Raw genomic sequence first — 27,779 nt, 5'->3', positions numbered from 1 at the left:
TGCATTGAAACGACGAATACAAAAATTTCATAAATATTTGCCCATGGATAACGACCAGGCATTACGTTGCAAGGGGTGATGATGTATGCTTCATCATCGAACTCATATACAATGATTGTGAGGGGGAGAATAGGTAAGGTGGTCTTAAATTAGAATAATTCTTTTGAAACACAAGAGATAATGATCTTCGAGACATTACCATTATGTACAAATTTACTACATAGTTCTTCATCTAACTGTTTTGTAAATATGATGGGATTATAACGCACAATCTATTTTCTTCATTCATCAAAGCACGATAGTTCTTTGAAAACTAATTCTTCGTTGACAAAGTGGTTAGCGACTTTGTAAACAAATGCGGTAAACACATCACTCTAATTCGGAAAAAAAAATGATCATGAATACATATTCGTATCAAAAATTCAAGGGACGGATTGATCTTTGTAACCAGTAGACATGTGAAAACTACAAATATCACTAACATAGCTACCATCAGAACTTGTCTATTACAATAACAGGCTAACTGGTTTATACATGAGCAGAGAAATCGGTTGCAAACAGTTCAAATAGAAAATCTTAACATTATTTTTTTATCGTGTAACTTTGCTACATCAATGGCGATAGACCTCTCCATATGAAACTAGCAGAATGGAAATATGCGGTCATTTGCTACAATCTTGGAAAACCAGAAAATCAGTGTCCTCATTAGTTTCTCACCATTTAAGGTTTTAACAGTGCTGAAATGATCAACTGGATGTCGGCCAACAATATATATGCTACAAGCAGCTTAACCTTAACCTTAACCAATTTTGCTACAGCTAACAATATATATATGCTACCCATACATATCACATTTTCTGAATGAGGATCCATGACATTTCTTAAAACATGTTACCAGTTTGAGGGTTTCTTATTTTATCCACCTGATGATGTGTGTATTGAAGTGTGTATTTTTTTTTCTTCCAGAAATGGAAGGACAGTGATAACAGAGGAACCATTGAACACAGTGGATTTTCCTAACCCTTAATTGTGCTTCCCTAATACTAGCTTAAATATTTTGTATGATCAAGCTACGAAGTAATGAAATTCTGTGGTAGAAGATAAACATCATAAGATATGTTCTGGTGTACTATGACCTTAAGTTTGAATTTGCAAAGATATGGAAAGTTGGTAATTAATGTAGTGTCATGGAAACGTTGTTTCTTTAATATTTTCTTACCATCCCTTAATTTCACTTTGGTTGCCCATTTTTTAAATTTAAAAAAAAAAAGAAAAAAAAAGCATTTCGACAACTGTATATTTTCTACAAAACCAAGACCCCGATTCAAAAGCGAAACAAATTTGTAGCTTCACCCTTCAATCCAGAGCTGTCCAGTTGTTGAAAACCATGTATAGAAATTTTGAGTTACAAAACAAGATGTCACAAAGACATTAAACCAACAATGAATAAACAAAATTACAACAAATGTTGCCTAAAATTGCCAAATGCCATCACATTAAATGAGGAATTTCTCAGATCCATGACATCATCACCTCCTCCAAATCTCATATGATCTCCCACATTCATCATTATCTAACTAGTCTTTATAGAGACCAAGTTGAACCATTTAAAATTTGTTCTGAAGAAATGGCCATGTCCAAGACGTTTACACTTTGTGCTTAAAACCAATAACTTCATCACTGGTAACGCCATCACTAACGTTGGTGATTGAATAAATTGTTATTAGCACTTCAAAATCCAAATCATCACTTAACCCCAATATCTCTATTAAACACAATAAAATGAATTGTTATTCGCACTTCAAAACCCAAATGTACACCCAAACTTTCTATATTTGGAAAGAAAAAAAATTACTGTGGGGATAATTCTCATTATAAATTTTATTTTTAGTGCACAAATCAAACAGTCACACACATTAAAAGAAACAACACAATTTCAGTTTTATAAACTTAGGGTAAATCGCCAAAATGGTCCCTGAGATTTTCATAACTCGTCACTTTGGTCCCTAAGATTCCAAATTGATAAAAGTGGTCCCTAAGATTGTCCACCATCCATCATTTTGGTACTTTCGTTAAAAACTTCATTAAGTGTCCCAGAGCTCTTGGTCGGAAGTTTGGGCAATTTTCAAAGCTTCGTAACTCAATCGTTTCTTAACCAAATTCGACCCATAATTTATCAAAATGAAGATAGGAAAGTGTAGAATAAGATTATACCTATTTTAAAGCCTAATGGTTGTGGAGATAGTAGGAAAATAGCCTCAAAGTTGACTGGTCCGAGTGAAAACTTGAAAATTCGCCGGAAACTGGGTAAACTTTAAACATTCATAACTTCTTCAATACTCAACAAAATCAAGTGATTAAAAAAAAAATCATACTTCTCGATGAGATAAAGAGAATGATACCTTTTTCAATGGCTAACTCACCGTGTTTTGTCCGAAAAACGGCTCAAAATGGCTAACTCAAGACTAAGATAGCCACATTTGAGCCATTTTCTAGCCAAACAACAGCGATTTAGTGGTAAAAAAAAAATACTATTCTCTTTGTCTCATTGAGAAGTATGATTTTTGTTTTTGAATCACTTGATTTCGTTGAGTATTGAAGAAGTTATGAACGTTTAAAGTTTAACCAAATTTCCGATGAGTTTTCAAGTTTTCACTCCGACCAATCAACTTTGAAGCTATTTTCCTACTATCTCTGCAACTATTGGGCTTTGAAATAGGTATAATCTTATTCTACATTTTCCTATCTTCATTTTGATATATAATGGGTCAAATTTGGTTAAGAAACGATTGAGTTATGAAGCTTTGAAAAACCCAAACTTCTGGCCAAGAGCTCCGGAACGCTTAACAGAGATTTTAATGGAAGGACCAAAATGGTGGATGGCGGACAATCTCAGGACCACTTTTATCGATTTGGAATCTCAGGGACCAAAGTGATGAGTTATGCAAATCTCATGGACCGTTTTGGCGATTTACCCATAAACTTATCACGGATATAATACAGTTCTTCATCCACAAAGGAGGCACACCCAACCAACATGAAATATGATAGTCGTAGGGCCTTAAACCTTGTTAAACATAGAACTATTATATAAGTACCACAAGAAAAAGACTGCACTACCCTATGATGATGTTGCAAAGAAACATTGCTTTAAGAGCCAATTTAAGATTGATGTGATTTAAAAAGAAAAAGCTTAAAATATGCTTTAAGAAAAATTAACTATAAAATAAAGTAACTAAGCGTTTGATAAATATATATATTTAAAACGTTGTGAGTATAAAAAGCAGTATAAAGAAATATAGTCATGTATAGTCATTCAATACTACGGTCTGGTAATATACCTCTTCACTTGTAAGTAAGAGGTCTTACGTTCGAATCTCATGGATGGTAAATTCGATACCAAATTAGGTTGCCCATTGTGTGGCTTAGCCGAACTCCCGCCTCCTCCTAATGTAAAATATATCATTGTACTCAAAACAATATAATCGTGTATATATATTGATAAATATAGACATGTTAGTAGGGCTGGTTGCCCATCACGTTGTATTGATAAAAATCATCTTATTCATGACTATTTAATTCATAATTGTTGCTAAATACAATCAAGTTTAGTTTTCTTTTTTTATTATCTGCATCAATGCCTATTACACGAATCTGGCAAATATTGAATTCAATGCAATGCGTGTAGCGAAAAACTATTGAGTTTGGTTGTTTCTGAACCGGCGATATATTTGGAAGAGCAATGACTCTAGACTAAGAACTAGTTGATTCTTATTAACCAAGTTTATATGTCAACTCGATCTCGTATTCAGGTACCTAGGTCGCCAGAAGAGAGATAACTCTAGACAAGAACTAAGTTATTGTTGGTGACCAAGTCATGCCATATTTGACCATGTATACGAGTAATTGGTTTAGAGAAATTTGAACAATTTGCAAATTAAATGTTATTATTTTTCGGATTGGTGTGTGTACCAAAAAGCTAGCAGGTTCTTATGATTTTTATTTCATTTATCATTTCTTAATCCAAAGATATGTATTTCATATCTTCGAATCCTGTTTTATAGTCCCTATTGTCCTCTAGTTATCTTAATTGTTCCAAAGATCAATTGGCCTTGTCCAACACATTTACCCTTTGTGTTGTTGCTCACTTGTTGTGCTCTATCTGCATTGAAACAATGAATACAAAAATTCATAAATATCTACCCATGGATCACGACCAGGCATTTCGTTGCAAGGGGTGACAATGCATGATTCAACATCGAACCCATATACAATGATTGTGAGGGGGAGAACAAGTGAGTTGGTCTTAAATTAGAATATTTCTTCCGAAACACAAGAGATAATGATCTTCAAGACATTACCATTATGTACAAATGTACTATATAGTTCTTCATCTAACTATTTTGTAAATATGATGTGATTATAACTCACAATTTTTTTTCTTCATTCATCAAATGACGATAGTTCTTTGGAAACTAATTATTCGTTTACCAAGTGGCCAACGATTTTGTAAACAATGCGGTAAACACATTACTCTAATTTGTAAAAAATGATGTAAGATCCCACATCACCCAGGGGAGTGATCCTTATATGTATATTCCCATCCCTACCTAGCACGAGGCCTTTTGAGAGCTCACTGGATTTGGGTTCCGTCGGAACTCCGAAGTTAAGCGAGAAGGTGGCCAGAGCACTCCCATGATGGGTGACCCACTGGGAAGTTGCTCGTGAGTTCCCAAAAACAAAATCGTAAGGGCGTAGTTGGGGCCCAAAGCGAATAATATCACGCTACGGTGGTGGAGCGAGCTCGCGATGTGGTGGACCCCGAGCCGGGATGTGAGAAATTGGTATCAAAGCCTAACCCTGGTCGTGGTGTGCCGACGAGGTCGTCGAGCCCCTTAAGGAGGGTGGATTGTAAGATCCCACATCGCCCAGAGGAGTGATCCTTATATATATATTCCCATCCCTACCTAGCACGAGGCCTTTTGGGAGCTCACTAGATTTGGGTTCCGTCAGAACTTCGAAGTTAAGCGAGAAGGTGGCCAGAGCACTCCCATGATGGGTGACCCACTGGGAATTTTCTCGTGAGCTCCTAGAAACAAAACTGTGAGGGCGTAGTCGGGGCCTAAAGTGGACAATATCGTGCTACGGTGGTGTAACGGGCCCGGGATGTGGTGGACCCCGGGCCAGGATGTGACAAATGATCATGAACACATACTCTTATCATAAATTCAAGGGACGGATTGATCTTTGTAATCGGTAGATATGTGAAAGCTACAAATATACGCTAACATAGCTACCATCAGAACTTGTCTTTTACAATAACGAGCTAACTGGTTTATACATGAGCATAGAAATTGATTGCAAACAGTTCAAAATAGAAAATTTTAACATTGCCTTTTTAACTTGTAACTTTGCTACATCAGTGGAGACAGACCTCTCCTTTTGAAACTAGCAAAATGGAAATATGTGGTCATCTGCTACGATGTTGGAAAACTAGCAAATCAATGTCCTCGTTAGTTTGTCGCCATTTAAGGTTTTAACGGTGCTGAAATGATCAACTAGATATCGACCAACAATATATATGCGACATGCAGTTTAACCAGTTTAGCTACTTATCCACACAACTTTATGACACTAGTAGAACTTTGAGGGAAAAAACACACAAACTTCTAAGGTTTAGTTCAATGTTCTCGTTTTAGAACAATTACACTTTTAAGCTGAAGGGCAAAATTTAACTGGTTCCCACACTTGAGATTTTCAAATGTTACGAGTAACTGTTGATTGAGATCATTACTTCTAAACAGTGCAACAAATATACCCACACATACCACATTGTTTGAACGAGGATCCATGGCATTTCTTAAAACATGTTACCTATTTGCAGGTTTCCTGTTTCATCCACGTAATGATGTGTTTATTTTTCTTTTCATAATGGAAGGACAGTGGCAACGAAGGAAGTATTGAACATAGTGGATATTCCTAACCCTTAATTATGCTTCACTAATACAAGCTTAAGTACTTTGTATGATCAAGCTACGAAGTACTGAAATTCTGTGGTAAAAGATAAACATCATAATATATGTTCTGGTGTACTATGACCTTAAGTTTGCAGTTGTAAAGATATGAAAAGTTGGTAATTAATGTAGTGTCATGGAAACGTTGTTTCTTTAATATCTTCTTGCCATCCCTTAATTTCACTTTGGTTGCCCACTTGTTCATTTTTGTGTTAATTTTTTTTAAATTAAAAAAAAATCATTTCTACACTTGTTAATTTTTGTGTCGGATCGAATCACAAAGAAAGCTAAGATAGCTTGGAGAATGCTAAAATCACTTAGAAGATGGGAGAAAGAAGCTTTGTATTGAGAACTTTACAATTGCTTACAATTCTTGGATGGTTTGGCCAAATGGCCTTACCTCCTATTTATAGGCCTAAGTCACCTCCTCAATGGAGGGTTCTAGAATCCCCTACTTACATCCAAAAATATCTAGCATAGTTCTAGATACAACTTGCCTAATCTAGATTATTCTAGGTGAGGCTTAAATATGTACACTTGTGTGGAATGTTCCGGAATGCCCTAGATTATCTTGAATGCTCCGCCACGTTCTTGTTCTGAAGAAATGGCCATGAACAAGGCGTTTACACTTTGCATTGTTGTTGTCTTGGAGTGCTCAGTTTGCATCGAAACAACGAGTGCAAAATCCATTGGTTATCCAGTTTTAAGGCACGACCAGCCGATTCATTGTAGGGAGTCATGTTGTCTGCCACCACCATCTAGTCCTTATAGCGGAGGTTGTGAGACGAATGAGAGGTGCCGAGGTGGTCGTAAATTAAAATGAATCTTCATAACCACAAGAGATTGATGAAACTTCAAGCCATTACCAAAAAGTATACCATTTTCAGCTGAACAGGCCGAGTGTCCATTCTTTTATATATATATATATACTATATATATTGTTCTTTATCTAATCTCATTGTGAGATTAGTATGATGTAATCGTGAAAATCCTCTTATTCATAACTATTTAATTCATAATTGTTTCTAAATACAATCAAGTTTAGCTCTTTTTTTTTATTATCTGCATCAATGACTATTACACGAATCTAGCAAATATTGAATTCAATACAACACGTATAGCGAAAAACTATTGAGTTTCGTCGTTTCTCAACAGGCGATATATTTGGAAGAGCAATGACTCCAGACTAAGAACAAGTTGATTCTTATTAACAAAGTTTATATGTCAACTCGATCACGTATTGAAGTAACTAGGTCGCCAGAAGAGAGATAACTCTAGACAAGAACTAGGTTATTGTTGGTGACCAAGTAACGCCATATTTGACCATGTATACAAGTAACTGGTTTAGAGCAATTTGAATAATTTGCAAATCAAATGTTATTATTTTTCGGATTGGTGTGTGTACAAAAGAGGTAGCAAGTTCTTAAGATTTTCATTTCATTTATCATTTTTTAATCCGAATATAAGTATTCCATATCTTCGAATCCTGTTTGATAATCCCCATTGTCCTCTAGTTATCTTAATTGTTCCCAAGATCAATTGGCCTTGTCCAACACATTTACCCTTTATGTCACTGCTCACTTGTTATGTTCTGTCTGCATTGAAATGACGAATACAAAAAATTGTTAAATATCTGCCCTTGGATAACGAGCAGGCGTTTCGTTGCAAGGGGTGAAGACGCATGCTTCATCATCGAACTCATATACAATAATTGTTAGGTGAGCTGGTCTTAAATTAGAATAATTCTTCTAAAACACAAGAGATAATGATCTTCAAGACATTACCATTATTTACAAATTTACTATATAGTTCTTTGCTAACTATTTTGTAAATATGATGTGATTATAACGTACAATCTTTTTTCTTCATTAATCAAAATTTAATTCCCGTGCTTGAGATTTTAAAATTTTACGAGTACCTGTTGATTGAGATCACTACTTCTAAACAGTGCAACAAATATACCCATACATACCACATTTTCTAAATGAGGATCCATGACATTTCTTAAAATATGTTACCAATTTGCGGGTTTCTTGTTTCATCGACCTGATGATGTGTGTATTTATGTGTGTATTTTTTTTTTTCAGAAATGGAAGGATAGTGATAACGGAGGAAGCATTGAACATAGTGGATTTTCCTAACCCTTAATTGGGCTTCACTAATACTAGCTTAAATATTTTTTATGATCAAGTTACGAAGTAATGAAATTCTGTGGTAGAAGATAAACATCATAAGATATATTCTGGTGTACTATGACCTTCATTTTGCAGCTGCAAAGATATGGAAAGTTGGTAATTAATGTAGTGTCATGGAAACGTTGTTTCTTTAATATTTCTTTAATTTCACTTTGGTTGCCCATTTGTTTATTTTTGTTTTAAATTTTTTTCAATTTAAAAAAAACAAATAAAAAAACATTTCGACAACTGTATATTTTCTACAAAATCAAGACCCCGGTTCAAAAGCGAAACAAATTTCTAGCTTCACCCTTCAATCCAGAGCTATCCTGTTGTTTGTTGTTGAAAACCATATATAGAAATTTTGAGTTACAAAACAAGATGTCACAAATACATTAAACCAACAATAAATAACAAAATTACAACAAATGTTGCCTAAAATTGCCAAATGCCATCACATTAAATGGGGAACTTCTCAAATCCATGCCATCATCACCTCCTCCAAATCCTATCTGATCTCCCATAATCATCATTATCTGACTAGTCTCTATATATACCAAGTTGAAACATTTAAAATTTGTTCTGAAGAAATGGCCATGTCCAAGACGTTTACACTTTGCATCGTTGTTGCCTTGGTGTGCTCGGTGTGCATCGAAACAGTGAGTGCAAAATCCATTGGTTATCCAGTCATAAGGCATGACCAGCCGATTCATTGTAGAGAATCACGTTGTCTGCCACCACCATCTAGTCCTTATGGTAGAAGTTGTGAGACGGAGGAGAGGTGCCGAGGTGGTCGTAAATTAAAATAAATCTTCACAACCACAAGAGATTGATGAAACTTCAAGCCATTACCAAAAGTCTACCATGTTCAACTGAACAGGCTGGGTGTCCATTCTTATATATATATATATATATATATACACACACACTATATATATATTGTTCGTTATCTAATCTCATTGTGAGATTAGTATGATGTAATCGTAAAAATCCTTTTATTCATAACTATTTAATTCATAATTGTTTCTAAATACAGTCAAGTTCAACTTTCTTTTTTTTTTTACCCGCATCAATGACTATTACATGAATTTGGCAAATATTGAATTCAATACAACACATGTAGCGAAAAACTATTGAGTTTCATTGTTTCTGAACCAGCGATATTTTTGGAAGAGCAATGACTCCAAACTAAGAACTTGTTGATTCTTATTGACAATGTTTATATGTCAACTCGATCTCGTATTGAAGTAACTAAGTCGCCAAAAGAGAGATAACTCTAGACAAGAACTAGGTTATTGTTGGTGACCAAGTAATGCCATATTTGAACATGTATACGAGTAACTGGTTTAAAGCAATTTGAACAATTTGCAAATCAAATGTTATTATTTTTCGGATTGGTGTGTGTACAAAAGAGCTAGCTGGTTCTTAAGATTTTCATTATGTATTCCATATCTTTGAATCCTATTTGATAATCCCCATTGTTCTCTAGTTATCTTAATTTTTTCCCAGGATCAATTGGCCTTGTCCAACACATTTACCCTTTGTGTCATTGCTCACTTGTTGTGCTCTGTCTGCGTTGAAACGACGAATACAAAAAATTGTTAAATATCTGCCATTGGATAACAAGCAGGCGTGAGGATGTATGCTTCATCATCGAACTCATATAAAATGATTGTCAGGTGAGCTGGTCTTAAATTAGAATAATTCTTCTGAAACACAAGAGATAATGATCTTCAACACATTACCATTATGTACAAATTTACTATATAGTTCTTTACTAACTATTTTGTAAATATGATGTGATTATAACGCACAATCTTTTTTCTTCATTCATCAAAATTTAACTGGTTCCTGCGCTTGAGATTTTAAAATTTTACGAGTAACTGTTGATTGAGCTCACTACTTCTAAACAGTGCAACAAATATACCCATACATACCACATTTTCTGAATGAGGATCCATGAAATTTCTTAAAACATGTTACCAATTTATGGGTTTCTTGTTTCATCCACCCGATGATGTGTGTATTTTTTTTCAGAAATGGAAGGAACTTAAATATTTTGTATGATCAAGCAACAAAGTAATGAAATTCTGTGGTAGAAGATAAACATCATAAGATATGTTCTGTTGTCCTATGACCTTTAGTTTGCAGCTGGAAATATATAGAAATTGGTAATTAATGTAGTGTGAAGCTTTTGTTGGGTACCATGAATTGATTTGCTTCACACTATCTTGATCAAGATAGTGTGAAGCTTTTGAGAATTTGTAGTTGTCCTCCATTGATGAAGCTTTTGTGTTGAAGCTTTGTAGGTGAAGCTTTGGAGTTGAAGCTTTTGTTGGGTACCATGAATTGATTTTGCTTCACACTATTTTGATCAAGATAGTGTGAAGCTTTTGAGAATTTGTAGTTGTCCTCCATTGATGAAGCTTTGTTGAATTTCCCAATTTTTTTTTTTTTTAGGAAACTAGAAATTTGAAAATGTGGGAGAAACAACATATACAAATTTTTCTTCCACACTGTTGAGCAAGAGATTGTGATGCAAGCCATACCTTGTAGTAGTCGAAGGTTTGGATGAACCATATAAATTGAATTTGCTTCGAAGGTATGAGAATTGTAGTTGTCCTCCATTGATGAAGCTTTTGTTGGCACCATAAATTGGTTTTGCTTCACACTATCTTGATCAAGAGTATATGAAGCTTTTGAGAATTGTGGTTGAACTCCTTTAATGAAGCTCATGTTGCACCATAAATTGGTTTTGCTTTACATTGTCTTGATCAAGAGTGTGTGAAGCTTTTGAGAATTGTGGTTGCCTTCCATTGATGAAGCTCTTATTGGCACCATAAATTGGTTTTGCTTCACACTGTCTTGATCAAGAGTGTGTGAAGCTTTTGAGGATTGTGGTTGCCCTCTATTGATGAAGCTCTTGTTGGAACCATAAATTGGTTTTGCTTCACACTGTCTTGATCAAGAGTGTGTGAAGCTTTTGAGGATCGTGGTTGCCCTCTATTGATGAAGCTCTTGTTGGAACCATAAATTGGTTTTGCTTCACACTGTCTTGATCAAGAGTGTGTGAAGCTTTTGAGAATTGTGGTTGAACTCCTTTGATGAAGCTCTTGTTGGCACCATAAATTGGTTTTGCTTCACACTATCTTGATCAAGAGTGTGTGAAGCTTTTGAGAATTGTGGTTGCCCTCTATTGATGAAGCTCTTGTTGGCACCATTAATTGGTTTTGCTTCACACTGTCTTGATCAAAAGTGTGTGAAGCTTTTGAGAATTGTGGTTGAACTCCTTTGATGAAGCTCTTGTTGGCACCATAAATTGGTTTTGCTTCACACTGTCTTGATCAAGAGTGTGTGAAGCTTTTGAGAATTGTGGTTGCCCTTCATTGATGAAGCTCTTGTTGGCACCATAAATTGGTTTTGCTTCACACTGTCTTGATCAAGAGTGTGTGAAGCTTTTTACGAGTTGTAGTGTTTACATTGTTACAGAGGGGAAATGTTTGAAGCATATGCAAGAGGGCTAAATAGCTTGATCTTCGTATGCCATGCACTGAAGTTGTTGTTGGCTTGTAATAAGACTTTGTTGGTGACTATAACTCTTGTTGGGCATAAGTGCTCCCCTAGTTGAGTTGTCAAGCTTAAGGGTTTTTGATTATTTGTGAATGCTAGGAGTTCACATATATAAGTTGTACTACTCGTCTTCTGGTAGGTGGAATGAATGGTGAGTTGCTTTCATCACTTGGTTTGTGGTACGAATGTGAGTTCCTTCTCCTCCTGGTTAGTGGCATGAATGGCAAGTTGCCAAATGATATTAGTCACCTGGTTGTTGGCATGAAGGAGAGTACAGGTTTTACATTTCATCACCTGGTTGGTGGCATGAATGGCAAGTTGCCAAATGATATTAGAGTACGGGTTGTACATTTCATCACCTGGTTGGTGGCATGAAGGAGAGTACGGGTTGTACATTTTATCACCTGGTTGGTGAGAATAAGGGCAAGGTGTTTAGGCACATTGTAGCAAGTGTCGAATGACACAAAGTATGTTGAACCTTTTCAAAGCACAGTTGACTTATGTATGAATGTGTTGGAATGTATGATTAAACGAATATACTGTGAAACTGTTCGTTTATTTGTATAGTCTTGTTGACATATACTTAGACTTTGTTTCATGTTGGAAGCATTCATGTTGAAGCTTTGAACCCGAGTGTTTCATTGCTAGGAATGTAAGAGGATTAGGACTGAGTTGTGTAAATCACCTCTTTATTGAATTCATGCCAAATAGTCTTCGTCACATAGGATGCCGAACGGCTGAAGCCTAACACTTGTACAATGTGAGTTTACTTGTAATAGTACTTCAAGTGATCAGCGTTCCATGGATGGCCAAGGGTCTTGCCATCGGAGCTTCTAAGCTTGTAGGAGCCAGGGCAACTGATGCCAACAACTTCAAACGGTCCATCCCAGTTTGGACTAAGTGTTCCTTCACTTAGGACTCTGTCGCAGAGTAATCTTTTCTTCAATACCCAGTCCCCTACTTTGAAAGAACGAGATTTGACCTTTGAGTCATAGTAGTTGGAGATGCGCTGCTTATAGGCGACATTCCTCAAGTGAGCATGGTTTCTGTGTTTCTCGAATAGATCTAAGTTAAGGGTAAGTTGTTTGTCATTTTCGCTTTGCACGTAGTTCTAAAATCGGAACATTGCTTGCTCAAGCTCAACTGGGACAACTGCCTCTGTACCAAAGGCAAGTGAGATTGGGGTTTCTCCTATTGATGTCCGATACGAAGTGCGGTATGACCAAAGAACTTGGGGTACAAATTCTGGCCAACAACCTTTAGCCTTGTCCAAGCTAGTTTTCAAAGTTCGCTTGATTATTTTGTTGATGGCTTCAACTTGTCCATTAGACTGGAGATGAGCTGGGGAGGAAAAACATAAGTTGATGTTGAACTTAGAGCAGAACATCCTGAACTTATTGTTGTCGAACTGTCGCCCGTTGTCAGTGACTATCGCATTGAGAATGCCAAATCTACAAAGGATGTTCTTTCATATGAAGTCTTCTATTTTTGCCTCAGTAATGGTTGCCAAGGGTTCTACTTCGGACCACTTTGTGAAGTAGTCAACTACAACGATTGCATAGCGAACCTTGCCCTTCCCTGCAGGCATTGGGCCGATCAAATCAAGTCCTCATTGGGCCAAGGGCCAAGGGCTGATCATAGGAGCAAGCGGCTCAGGAGGGGAGTGAGGAATAGTTACGTAGCATTGACTCTTATCACATGAGCGGGATATTCTCATGGCATCTTGGTGGAGTGTTAGCCAGTAATATCCTTGGCGAAAAGCCTTATGTGCTAGGGATCGAGATCCAGCATGATCTCCGCAGACTCCTTCATGTATTTCCTGAAGGACAGTTTCCGCCTCTGCGGGCGTAAGGTGTCTTAGGTATGGTAGGTTAAAACCCCTCTTGTAGAGTTAGTCATTAATGATCAAGTAACGGGTAGCCTTGTATCGAATCTGCTTAGCTTGGACTTTGTCATTTGGAAAGGTGCCATGAGCAAGGAATCTATAAATCGGGGTAATCCAACTATCCCCTTGTTGTAAGTTACACACTTCCGCAGCCATGGTGCTTGGTGCTGCCAACAATCCGACCTGAATTTTTCTCCCAATCTTGTCTTCCATCGCTGAGGCTAGGTGAACCAAAGCATCTGCATGACTTTTCACCGCTAGAGGAATTTGGGTGATCTGATAGTGGAAATGCTTGAGCAACAATTGTGTTTGTGCCAGATATGTTGCTATGGAGCTATCCTTAACGTCAAAGTTGTTGGTGACCTGGTTAACCACCAATTGGGAGTCACTGAAGATATCAATTAGTTTAACCCCAATATTTTTAGCCAAACGTAAGCCTACTATGAGGGCTTCATATTCGGCCTCATTGTTCGATGCCTTGAATTTGAAACGAAAAGCATACTCCATTGCCACTTTGTCAGGCGTCGTAAAGACTAGTCCTGCTCCACAACCCTGTTGGTTGGACGAGTCATCAACATATAGACTCCATACTGGGGTTGTTGGTTCTATTTTCTGAGCTTCTAAGGGTAATGAAACCATTTCTTTAGGCGTAGAAACAATGTCAACAGGATATATGAAGTCGGCGATAAAGTCTGCTACTGCTTAGCCCTTCTCAGCTGGCTTTGGTTGGTAGAAGATGTCAAACTCACCCAATGCTATTGCCCATTTGATCATTCACCCAGAAGTGTCAAGACTTTGGAGGATCTGTCGAAGATGATGATTGGTAAGCACGATGATGGAGTGTGCTTGGAAGTAATGGCGAAGTTTTCGAGCAGACATGACCAATGCTAAAGCCAATTTCTCAATGTTGGAGTATCGTGTCTCCGCATCTTGTAAGGCCTTACTAGCGTAGTAGATAGGCCGTTCGACATTACCATCCTTTGGAATGAGAATGGAACTTACTGCTGAAGCCGATACCGAAGATAGATAATGAGAGTGTCACCAACCTCAGGTTTGGAGAGCAAATGGGCTTTACTCATGTAGTATTTGAGGTTCTTGAATGCCTCAACACATTCATCAGTCCATGTAATGTACTTCTTACTTCCCTTAAGTGCTTTAAAGAAAAAAGCACATCTGTCTGTGGCCTTAGAGATGAACCTAGTTAAGGCTGCCACCTTGCCAATAAGGCTCTAGATGTCTTTTGAAGTTACTAGTTCCTTCATGTCGAGGATTGCTTTGATCTTCTCGGGATTAGCCTCAATGCCTCGTTGGCTTATCATGAAGCCTAAGAATTTGCCAGAGCCTACGCCGAAGGCATATTTGTTGGGGTTCAACCTCATTCGATACCTCTTCAAAATGGTGAAAGTTTCAAATAGGTTGGTGATGTGTTGGTCAGCATGTTTGCTCTTGACTAGCATATCATCAACGTAAACTTCCATGCTCTTTCCAATCTGTTCGGCGAATATTGAATTGACCAGTCTCTGATAAGTCGCTCCTACATTCTTTAGGCCGAAGAGCATGACTTTATAGCAATATAGTCCCCTGTCAGTAGTGAAGGTTGTGTGTTCTTGGTCCGGAGGGTTCATGAGGATTTGGTTGTATCCTGAGTAAGCATTCATAAAGCTCAGGAGTTCACACCCTGTCGTAAAGTCTATAAGTCTATCTATGAGAGGAAGAGGAAAGCTATCTTTCAGGCATCCTTTGTTTAGGTCGGTGTAATCGACACACATTCTCTACAAGACCTTTTAGAGCAGGAGACTTTCCTTGGTCGGATTCTTCTTAACAAGGACAACATTTGCTACCCACGTTAGATAATTGACTTCGCGGACGAAGCCTATGCCTTTGAGTTTTTCAACTTCTGCCTTCATTGCCTCGTACCGTTCAGCGTCATAAGATCTTCGCTTCTGTCTCACTGGCTTGGTCTTGGGGTCAATACTTAAGCGATAACAGATGATATCGGGAGAGATGCCTGGCATGTCCCCGTATGACCAAGCGAAGACCTCAGTGTTCTCTTGCAAAAAAGAGATCAATGCCAACCGAATGGGCGGTGTGACAAAGTGGTGCCAATCTTCACCATGCGATCCGGATAATCTTTTGAGATAGAAACCTTCTCCAACTCTTCAACGGGTTGTGCTTGCTGGGTGAAAGAGTCATCTCGAGGATCGTCGGGTTGACTAGTGCCACCGTGAAAATCCAAGTTGGCTTTGTCTGGGCTGGTCTTTATGACTTGGTCATGTATAGAAAGGGTTTCCTTGGGCACAGGCAGGTGTTGTTGCTTGACCGAAGTGTTGTAACATGATCGTGCACTAAGTTGATCTCCTCTGATGTAACCATTGCCATAGGGGTTGGAAATACATCAACAACATATGTGTAGATACCATGGCCTTGAGATCATTGATGCCTGTGCGTCCGAAGATGACATTGTATGCCGTTGGGCACTCAACCACCAGGAAGTTAGTGGTAATGGTAACTGTGTAAGGGTATGTACCAATGGTGAAAGGTAAGTGTATGCTCCCCAAAGGTTGCACGATATCACCGGAGAAGCTTATTAGAGGGGAAATCGAGCGGTCGAGCAAGTGTTCAACTACATTAAGTGCCCTGGAAGCTTCAACAAACATGATATTGACCGAAGCCCCCGTGTCTACCAGGATTCGTGGTACTTCAAAGTTAGCTATGTGAGCTTCCACAATCAGTGGGTCGTTGTCAGGGTAGATGACACCTCTTTCTTCCTCAGGGTAGAAACATATTGGATCCCAGTTAGGCTTTTGATACTTACCTCCCCTGATGTCTTCCACGTGAAACACTTGGTGGCCAGACCTTAAAGCTCGTTCACTATTTTTCATGGCCCTGTTGGAAGATTTAGATATGGGTGTGCCACCACTTATGGAATATATCACATTTACCTGGCGTTGGTTATGGTTACCCCTTGAAGGGTGAATAAGGAATTGATCAATTTTTCCTTCACGTGCCAAAGCTTCAATATGATCACGAGAGTGATACACTTCTCGCCGTCATAACCGTTATGTTCGTGGTAGCAGCAAAACGTGTCTGTGTTCTTCGTGGGCTTGTAATCCGGGTGCCTCGGCTTTGGCTTCGGTATCAAATGTGCTATGCTGGGGTAAATTGCCACGCATGTGGCGTTCAAAGGTATGTATGCCTCATACCTCGGGATAGGGGCTGTCCTGACATGTGTTTGACCCACTATGTTGATTGTCTGGGGTCGGGGATTATCATGGCGATACCCTTGGTTATCGCGGTAGTGTCCCTTACTCCTTTTACTAAAATGAGACTGGTGAGGATAGAAATCTTTCCTTTTGTCTTGAGATTGATATGTCTGTTAACTTGGCAAAGTATTAAGTAAGGCAGGGGAGGCACGTTTGGAAAGTCGAGGTCTTCTCATTTGGTTGGATTTGGCTTCCACTCCCTACTTGCTGATAAGGTGTGGTTGTGGGGGGTTTCCCTTGATATGTCGTTGCCTCGGCGGAGGCATAGTTGTAAGCATGTGCCATCACCTCAGAGCAAGTCTTGCAAGTGTTGGCATTGATCATGTGCTTGAAGAAACAATCACGTATGCATGCCGTGAAGGCTTTGAGGGCGGTCTTGTCATCTGCCTCAGCACAGCGAGAATACTCATGGCTGAAACAACCAGCATACTCTCGTAGTGACTCGTTCGGCTTCTGGCGAATAGTGTACAAGTCATCTGCAGAATGCAAGCGATCGGTCTGGAAGATGTGTTGAGAGACAAACAGTTTCCTCAGTTCCTCAAATGAGTCTACTGTCTCAGGTGGAAGACGGCAATACCAGTTTAGAGCTCCGCCAAAGAGGGTAGAGGGGAAGAGAAGACATCGTTCTTCGTCAGTGTGCATCTGATATGCCATGGTGGACTCAAAGAGGTTAAGGTGTTCAATTGAGTCCTCCCTTCCAGTATAGAGTTGTAAACCAAGCTTTTGTTTTGTCTTCGCTTGAAGGGGGTGTCAAGGATCCTCCTTATGAGAGAGCCAGGCCTGGATTGGTTCCAGTCAGGTATCTCGACCTGACGTTCGGCCTTCAACTTGTTTACTTCCTCAAGAAGCTGTAGGACAAGAGGGTTTTGAGTGGAGTCATGTACCACTGGGATTTTCTTTCGTAAGTCTCCATCGCCTCTTGGAAGTAGGAAAGTTTGAGCAAATGCGTGTGATTTTTCCTTAGACTCGCCGTACTGACTTCTAGGACGAGTCTGTCGGAATACCTCAGAGTCCCATGTACCTTCATGTTCCTCTGGGACCTGTCATTCCTTCCCCAGATTAGCAGCTCGCCTGGGCTATGGGAGGGGACCGAGTCTTTCAGAAACCCTTGGGTCATTGATCTTCGAGCATATGTGGAAAGGATTCTCTCGACGTTGCTTTAGGAAGTCTCGGTAATCACAATAAACGATTTTCGATCCTTTTAACCCTTCTGCAAGAAAGTGTCTTCCTCCACTTCTCCTACTTCAGGTCGAAGCAGCTGGGTTGAGAGATGTCTCATGTTGATCAATGTTTTGATGATTAGCTCGCTCTTCATCAGGGATACCCATGTCAAAGGAAGGTGACCCTCCATGTTAGAGGGCACCCAAATAATGGTTGATGTCCACAAGGGCAACGAGCTCGCGTGTTTGAGTATGCCTAGTTTCGTGCAGCGTCTCAAATAGCTTCTCATACTACTCTTGGAAGACCTCATTCTTCATTGCTATCTTGTTGTTCAGAGCTTCTAGCTCATCGACTTTAGCTTAAAGAGCAACCCTTTTTTCTTCCTTCTTTCGTTGCTTCGCACTAGGTGCAAGAGGGGTGTCATTCTGTGTGATGTGGCTTCCTTCGCTCCCCATGTTGGAGAGGGATGCCTGGTCAAAAAAGAGTGTACGAATGGTAGAAACCAGCTTGACAAAGCTGAAGAGAGTGGGAATATGTGTCGTTCCCACAGACGGCGCCAAATGTTGATGCACAAAATCAGCGGGGACTTTGGTACAACAGAAAATGTTAAGTTTGTGACCTTCACTAGATTGTTCCAATCACTAGTGTGAATAAGTATGTAAATAGATAGGGACAGGGAAGCAAACACAAGATGTACATGGTTCACCCAGATTGGCTACGTCCACGGAGTAGAGGAATTCTTATTAATTGTGAAAGGTTTACACAAGTACATAGGTTCAAGCTCTCCTTTAATGAGTACTAGTGAATGATTTAGTACAAATGACATTAGGAAATATTGTGAGAGAATGATCTCTATTTATAGAAGAAAGTTTCTAGTTTCATTCTGACATTGACACATGTCCTGTTGTGATTGGCTTCTGATGTTGACATGTGTCGTGCTATGATTGGCTTCTAATGTCACGTGTCGTGCTGTGATTGGCCTCCTGGTTGGAGGGAAACTCTTCTGGGTCTTTGACGGTATAACGTTGACCGGTGCTCAGTAGTTTCGGGATTGGTCAAGTACGGTACAAACAGTAAACATGATGTATGTTTGATTCTTTAAGGTTCTATCTTAGACTGCAACATGACCGTCTTCTCTTTGTTATTTTTTTCTTGAGCAGTATATTCATTAATGGTTAGAAGAATATGTCGACAGAGGGTAGGGTGTAAAAAATATGGCCTCATGAAAATCTTATCAAGGCTTTTCATTCGACGAAAACGAGAACTACACACCAAAAATTAGAGATTGATATTAACCCATACTGTGTGAGTCGATGCGCCACTTCATTGGCTTCCCTCTTTACATTTTGCAGTCTCTTCATAAAAAATAAAAAAAAATCTAGTGTCATTAATATATGAACAATTTTCTTTTTCGTACCCAAACTGAATTAGGTGCGTTTCTTCTCTACTTGAATTAAATTGATCAAATTACATAGAGTAAATTTTTTTTTTTTGTCGAAAGATAGAAATTTATTGAACTTAATACGAATGGTTACATTTGCATATTCTGCTAAAATATTAAAAAGAAACTCCGGACCTAACTCATCCCAGCCAAATCTCCCGTCATGCTTAACTACGTGTGCCGCCACCAAGTGAACTGCACGATTGCATTACCGAGGGGTAAAGCAAAACTTCACCAATTGGAACAAGCTCGCCATCCTCCAAATATCTTGGAGATAAACACCGAGTGCCACATCAGCCATGACCTCCTCGTTAATCATTTGGATCAACCCATTTGAGTCTGATTCCACCACCAACCTAATCCCAGGCTCTATAACATCACTAGCAATAATCATCTCCATCCCTTTCCCAATCGTCTCAACCTTCGCCATAATCGCAGTAGCAAAACGCTCCCCACCTACCCCACCTGCAAGGTTTGTTATCCGGGCAAAATCCCGAAGCACCTAACCCACACCACCCACCTTTGTAGCTTTCCACCATGCAGCATCACAGTTGAGCTTTAGAGTGCCAAATCGTCCATGTGAATGCATCACCCCCAACCCCATCCGTCTCACTACTACCCACCTTTAGGTCCCTACTTTTTTGCCTCTCCCCCACCGCCACTACCATAGCCTCTTTGAATTCGCTAACCTGTTGCTACCATAAATCAATTGCAACATGGGGTAGGATTCTATTTCCATTGAATATAGCTTCATTCCTACACTTCCAAATTCACCCTAAACCAAATGCCACCTGCTGCAGTACCAACTCTGAGGCCACCTCTCTATCCAATCGCTCTACTAACCTCTACCAACCCTCCATAAAATCATTCGCCCCCATAGACGCCATATCAATTTGCAAAGACGTCCTAAACCAGAAAGCACAACTAAATTCACACCCAAAGAACAGGTGAGCCTCAGTTTTGTCAGGTACACCACATAGTTCACACTTATTCACAACCCGTGTCTGCCGTTACTCCAAATTATGCCTCACTTGCAACGCCTTTCGACACGCCTTCCAAATAAATCTAATTTTATTTGGCACCAAAAGAGACCACGTTATCTTCCACATCCCCACCATCAAACGAGACGAAGTTAACATTCCCCCCCTTTTACGACCAAACTCACCATTCTCCATCATCTCCATCGCTACATAGTATCCCGAGCGCACAAAATAAATCTCATTCTTCAAATTGTTGCGAGTTATATATTAGTTAAAGTGTAAATAGTAGTTTATTGTCCCACATTGGTGAAGTACATATGTAATGCCAATTGTAACTCCTGTAGATACTTCACTTTCGAGATTAATGAATATATAAGAAATTCTCAAATATTGTCATATATATTTTTGGTATTTACCATGTTTAGTTTGATATGGCATCAGAGCAGTTCGCTCTTGGTGACCTGTGTGCTTTAATTTTGTACCCACCTTTGTCGTGATTTCCTTCGTTGAAAAAAAAATAATGAATAGTGTCGCGCTACAGTACATCGATTTGCTACATTGCGTGAACAGTGGTCTGCGTTGTGAACAATAGTGATCCTCTACAGTGCCGTAACAGTGATTGCTACAGTCCGTGAATACTCTGCTGCTATAGTGTCGTGAACAGTGATTTACTGCAGTGTTCTAGTAAATTGTTTTCATTCTGCTGCGTATCTTTTGTGCCTTTATTGTTCGTGATTTAGTTCAATGGCTCAATATAATCATAGTATTGTTATGCATCTTGGTGGAACAAATAAATGGATAATTGATACTGGGGCCACTGATCATGTGACTGGTGACCCTAGAGTGTTTGATGAATTATATGACTATGTTTGTGATCCGTATATTACTAGTGCAAATAGAGCACATTCCCTTATGAAGGGTGAAGGCACTGTCTCTCTTACTCCGACCTTATCACTGGTATGTGCTTTACTTGTTCCTGATGTTAAGTGAAATCCTTTATCAGTAGGAAAACTTCTTGATACATTATATTGTTCTGTTCACTTCTACCCTACGTATTGTTATTTTCAAGACATTCCAACTCAGAAGATAATTGGTCGTGGTAAAAGAATAGGGGGTTTGTACATCTTGACTATGGAAGATATTGTTGTTTTCGGTTCAAATAATCATCAAGTTTTAAGTGCTAAAATGGATGACAGACATCAAATTTGGTCATGGCATCGACGATTGGGACATCCATCATTCAGTTACATGAAGCATCTATTTCCTTCTTTGTTTCGCACTTGTAGTGATTCAGAGTTCAATTGTGAAACATGTGTCATGGCTAAGAGTCATTGTGCCTCCTTTCCCGTAAGTGATTCTAAAGCTACTCTGCCATTTGATTTGATACATTCTGATGTGTAGGGTCCAGCGAAAGTTAATTCTAATAGATTATGTTGGTTTGTTACTTTTATTAATGATTGTACTCGGTTAACTTAGGTGTTCTTGATGAAGAATAAGAGTGATGTTATGTTGCTTCTTCAAGAATTTTGTACAATGGTGTCTACTCAGTTTCAGACCAAAGTTAAGGTCTTCAGGTCCGATAACGGAAGAGAATATGTGAATCACACTTTGGCATGCTTTTTTCATGATCATGGTATTATTCACCAGACAACTACTCCATTTACACCCCAACAAAATGGTGTGTTCGAACGGAAGAATCGTCAAATAATGGAGGTTGCTCACTCCTTGATGTTGGATAAATATGTTCTTAGTCATTTGTGGGGTCATGTTGTTTTGGCTGCTGTGTATTTGATTAATCGTGTTCTAAGTAGGGTTCTTAATTTTCAGACACCGTTTGATGTGCTACAAAAACATGTTTATCTTGTTTATGTATCAAAGCTTCCTCCGAAAGTGTTTGGCTGTATTGCGTATGTGCATGTCTACTCTCATCAGTGGAGTAAACTTAATGCATGTGCTCTCCGATGTGTCTTTATTGGGTATGCTAACAATAAAAAAGGCTATAAGTGTTATCATCCTCCAACTCAAAAAACTTATTTTACCATGGATGAGTGAAGCCCTCTTCCGACTCTCCACTTCAAGGGGAGAGGATGAGTGAAGTGCAGATTCGAAAAGATGGTATGGATGATGTGTTACAGGCAGAGTTGGGAACAAAACCTATTATGTTGCGTGATACTGATCAATCGGCTACAGGTAGTGATCGGTCACCTATCATTCCCGGAACTATTTCTACTGACGACAGATCAGATGTGCCCAGAGAGTTGCCTGTTAATATGTCTGACGAATTACCTTCTGATGATCGGTTGCCTGCTGTTGGTATGTCTAACGAGTTGCCTGATGATGGTTCGTCCAATGATGATTCTTCTAACAGTTTAGTACAAGATGGTGGCATACATGAGGTAAATTCTGATAATTCTTCTACTTATCAGTTGCCTCCATGAGCTAATCATGGAAAACCTAAAGTACAATATGAGCCTGATATGCATGCCAAAGCCAAATATCTTATCAACAATTATGTGTCTACTCATCGTTTGTCCAAACCATATGCATCTTACATATGTTAGTTATCTAGTGAATCAATTCCAACAAAATTGCAAGATGCTTTGTCTGACCCTAAGTAGGTTAATGCCATGAAAGTTGAGATGGAAGCTTTGGAAAAGAATTCTACTTGGGATTTGGTTCCTTTACCAAACGGGAAGAAAGTTATTGGATGTAGATTGGTGTTCACTATTAAGCACAAAGCAGATGGTTCTATTGACCGGTATAAAGCCAAATTAGTTGCTAAGGGTTATACTCAAACCTATGGGGTGGACTATCAGGAGACTTTTGCTCCTGTTGCCAAACTTAATACTATGCATGTTCTTTTGTCCATAGCAGTAAACCAGGATTGGCCTCTGTTGCAGTTTGATGTTAAGAATGTTTTCCTTCATGGTGATCTTAAGAAGGAAGTTTATATGGATCTCCCACCTGGTATCGAAACATCTCCTGGAAAAGGTGTTGTATGCAGGTTACAAAAGGCTTTGTATGGTTTGAAACAATCTCCTAGAGCATGGTTTGGGAGGTTTACAAGTTCAATGAAGAAGTTTGGGTATATTCAGAGTCATTCAGGTTATACTTTGTTTCTAAAACGACAAAATGGTAAGCTAACTACATTGATTATTTATGTTGATGGTAAGATAGTGACTGGTGATGATCAGAAGGAGATACAACGTCTTCAAAAGTATCTAGCTACTAAATTTGAAATGAAAGAATTGGGTGAATTAAAGTATTTTCTTGGAATCGAGGTTGCACGATCCAAGCATGGTATTTTTCTGTCTCAACGGAAGTATGTTCTTGATTTGTTAGCTGAAATAGGTATGTTAGATTGCAAACCTATTGACACTCCGATTGAGCTGAATCATCGTCTGGGCTTATTTCCAGATCAAGTTCCTACTCATAAGGAACGATATCAGAGGGTTGTGGGGAGATTAATTTATTTGTCTCACACTCGTCCTGACATTGCTTATACAGTTAGTGTGGTAAGTCAGTTTATGCACTCACCTAGTGAAGCTCATATGGATGCAGTAACTCGTATTTTGAGGTACTTGAAAATGGCTCCTGAAAGAGGCTTGGTTTTCTCCAAGAATGGTAATTTGAATGTCGAATGGTATACAAATGCAGATTGGGCAAGTTCTATCACTGATCAATGATCTACATCTGGATACTTAACATTTGTGGGTGGTAATTTAGTTACTTAGAGAAGCAAGAAACAAAAAGTGGTGGCTAAGTCAAGTGCATAATCTAAGTTTCGTGGTATGTCTCATGGTGTATGTAAGTTGTTGTGGTTGAAAAAATTGTTGAGAGATCATGGGTTTAAACCCAAGGGTGCTATAAAACTTCATTGTCTTTGGCCGAAAGTTTGGGCAATTTTCAATGCTTCGTAACTTCTTCGTTTCTTAACCAAAATTTAGTTAGGAATGTGGAGAAAAGATTCATATCAAGTGGGGACCAAGTGGTGGCCGTAGGTGGCCGTAAAATGGCCTGAAAGATGGCCAAAAGACCACAATTTTGAAGTTTCCAGATTTGCACAGTGACTTTCCTTGAGTTTTTCAGAGTTCCTACACCAACAAAACCACCCAAAAACTTACTAATCATGAACCTAGACATGACCTACAACAATAGGGACCAATTTTGAGGCTTACCTTCATTGGAAATGGCGAGAAATCGCCGAAGAAGTTCCTTGAATAGTGCAGCTCGGGGGTGAGTTTTCGAATGGTTCAAGAACTTGTAGGGACTATGAGGGATGGTTGTGGTGTAGTCTAAGTGGTTGTTGTGTGTTGTTGTTTGAGTGAAAACCCTCTAAGAGGGTTGGTTTTTTAGAGAGGAATGAGAGGGCCGAGAGTGAGGGTGAGAGTTTGAGAGAGAGAGTTACAAAATCAAAAAAAAAAGGGAGGGAGAACCAGGGGACCAAAATCAGGGGTGGACCTCTTGAGCACACCATTTAACACCAAAAACAATATTTTAAACAAATGAAACCCAACCAAAGTGAAAATACGAAAACACCCTTCCATTCTGTAAATTTCAGGTTGGGTTGTTACACACCTTATTCATGCAGATAAGAATCCTATCTAAAATTCCCACAACCAATTACAGCTCAACACGTGGCACTCGAAATCCTATCCGAAAAATTATTAAGATTCCATATCGACAAGAAATCTGCAAAGTTACTCACATATTGACACATGGCACTCGAAATCTAATACATAAAATTATTGAGATTCCTTATCAACAATAAATCTGCAAAGTTACTTACATATCGACACGTGGTACTCGAAATCTAAGACGTAAAATTATTGAGATTTCATCTCGAAAAATTATTGGCATTCCATCTCGAAAAATGATTGAGGTAGTTTAATTTAAGTAACCATATTAATTCAATTAAAATAATAAATTGTGTTTGGCCTATCGCCCTTTGACCCCCTCGGTTGGAGATGATTTTTTGTCACATGGCTATGTCTAGCCTATATGGCCATTTGGCCCCTCGGTTGGAGATGGTAAGAAATATGTCTGGCACTATTCATTAAAATATTAATTTCTTGGAAAGCTATAGGGCTAAAATGAGTCATCTTGCCCTCATTCGGTTGGAGATAGCCTAAGAAAACCTTGAAAACCATCCAAAACCCGTTTTACTTTCTGCATAAGGAATCTAAATTTATCATCGCGCGTCTGCTCGTGCACTTTAGGAGTCACTCGAGCGGGATTTCAACCATGCACAGGCTGCTCATGACTGGGGAGCGATTTCTGAAAGAGTCCCATTTTCTTATTGGAGTTCTTACTTAGGAGCTCCGAACTCTTGTTTGTTTGCTTATTAGTGTTAGATTGTGTATTTTATGCTGTGATTCAATGTGTTTTATTGAGATTTCTGGAGGAAAAGAAAATGAAAGGTTGCTGGGAATATTCACAGAGATGAGTGAACAACAACTTCCATTTTTTCTTCTCTGCTCAATCGGAAAATGTTACCGATAGCACTCATATAAAAACATCATTACACACTCTCTCTCATAACAGAAAGAATACATCACAACCATTCATTTCATCTATCCTATGAGATAGCTACAGTTGTCACTCAATATCATTAACTCTCACTTAAATCTAGAGCATCCATTTGGAATGTAATCCAAAGGCTCTACTTAAAACAAGTAAAATGGATTGATTTATTTCAGCTAAAACACTTAAACATTAACACTCCCTTCTAAGTGTTTAGCTGAAATCACTCCCAAAGCCTTCCTCAAATACTCAAATTTATCCATTGCCAATGCTTTTGTAAAGATATCAGCAACTTGTTCTTTAGTTTTGCAGTAAATCAGATCAACTTCACCATTCTGCAGTGCATCTCTGATGAAATGAAACGTTCTGTTTATGTGTCTTGTCTTATGATGTGCCACTGGATTCTTAGAAATTGCAATAACCAAAGTGTTATCACATAGAATTTGAGTAGGTTCCACTTGTTCTTCTCCAAAATCTGATAAGACAAACCTTAATCAGATGGCTTGAGCAGTTGCTTCTGCAGCACTAACATACTCTGCCTCTGCAGTGGACAAAGCTACACTGCTTTGTTTGATTGAGGCCCAAGAAAATGCTCTAGAACCAAAGCTAAAAGCATATCCGGAGGTGCTCTTCATGTCATCTTCACTTCCTGCCTAGTCATTATCACAGTATCCAATAAGCACAGCATCTTTGCCCTTTTCATATGCAATTCCATAGTCCAGTGTGCCTTGAATATACCTTAGCACTCTCTTTGCAGTTCCCATATGTTTCCTGGTTGGATTATGCATGAACCGAGCAAGTAAACTTGCAGCAAACATGATATCAGGTCTTGTAGCTGTTAAATATAACAAGCTACCAACAATCTGCCTGTAAAGACTCTCATCAGCTAATTCACTTCCATCTTCTTTGATTAATCTTTCATTTGTTACAAGTGGATTTGCAACAGGTTTGCACTCCTTCAATCCAAATTTCTCCAACAAAGTTCTTGCATATTTCTTTTGATGCAGAAAGATACTACCTTCTGTATGAATGACACCAAGTCCCAAGAAATGGTGCAATAGTCCCAAATCAGACATTTCATACTTTCCCATCATTTCAGCTTTAAACTCATTCATTAATGCACTAAAACTCCCTGTGTATATAATGTCATCAACATACAAAGAAACAATGAGAATTCCTGCCTCAATTGCTTTGATGTAGAGAGTTGCTTCACTTGGACTTCTGTGAAAACCAGAGCTGCAGAAATGAGAGTCAATCTCCTTGTACCAGGCCCTTGGTGCCTGTTTCAACCCATACAAGGCCTTCTTAAGCTTGTAAACCTTGTCCTCCTTGCCTTCAATCATAAAACCAAGTGGTTGATCTACATATACTTCCTCATTTAGAACTCCATTCAGAAATGCAGACTTTACATCAAGTTGAAAAAGCTTCCATCCTTTATGTGCAGCAAGACCAATTAAGGTTCTAATAGTATCAAGCCTTGCCACAGGAGCAAATGTCTCATTGAAATCGATTCCAGGCTTTTGAAAGTATCCCTTAGCCATTAACCTTGCCTTATTCTTCTGTATAGACCCATTTAGGTTCAATTTTGTTTTATAGATCCACTTGACACCCACAACCGGCTTATCAAATGGTCTATCAACAAGTTCCCAGGTGCAATTCTTCTCTATCATGCCTATTTCTGCTTCCATTGCCTTCTGCCATGATTCATCTTTTGCTGCTTCCTCAAAGTTCTCAGGCTCAATAATGCACAGATTGTATTTTGCATATA

At 38.8% G+C, this 27,779-nt stretch overlaps 1 protein-coding gene across 1 annotated transcript; it reads right to left on the bottom strand.

Annotated features, from left to right (window-relative positions):
* Positions 1–4,144: 4,144 nt before the first annotated feature.
* On the bottom strand, positions 4,145–14,282 carry LOC139187771 (uncharacterized). Its single transcript, XM_070804354.1, has 2 exons — positions 13,788–14,282; positions 4,145–4,162 (listed from the first exon to the last, which is right to left on the bottom strand). Exons 1-2 carry the CDS (start codon positions 14,280–14,282, stop codon positions 4,145–4,147), a joined length of 513 nt encoding a protein of 170 aa, XP_070660455.1.
* Positions 14,283–27,779: the final 13,497 nt, after the last annotated feature.

This window comes from Malus domestica, chromosome 09 (genome assembly GCF_042453785.1).
Source record: "Malus domestica chromosome 09, GDT2T_hap1".
Classification (NCBI taxonomy): Eukaryota; Viridiplantae; Streptophyta; class Magnoliopsida; order Rosales; family Rosaceae; genus Malus; species Malus domestica.
The sequence above is the reverse complement of the archived record's forward strand: the minus strand, read 5'-3'. Positions and strand labels throughout refer to the sequence as shown.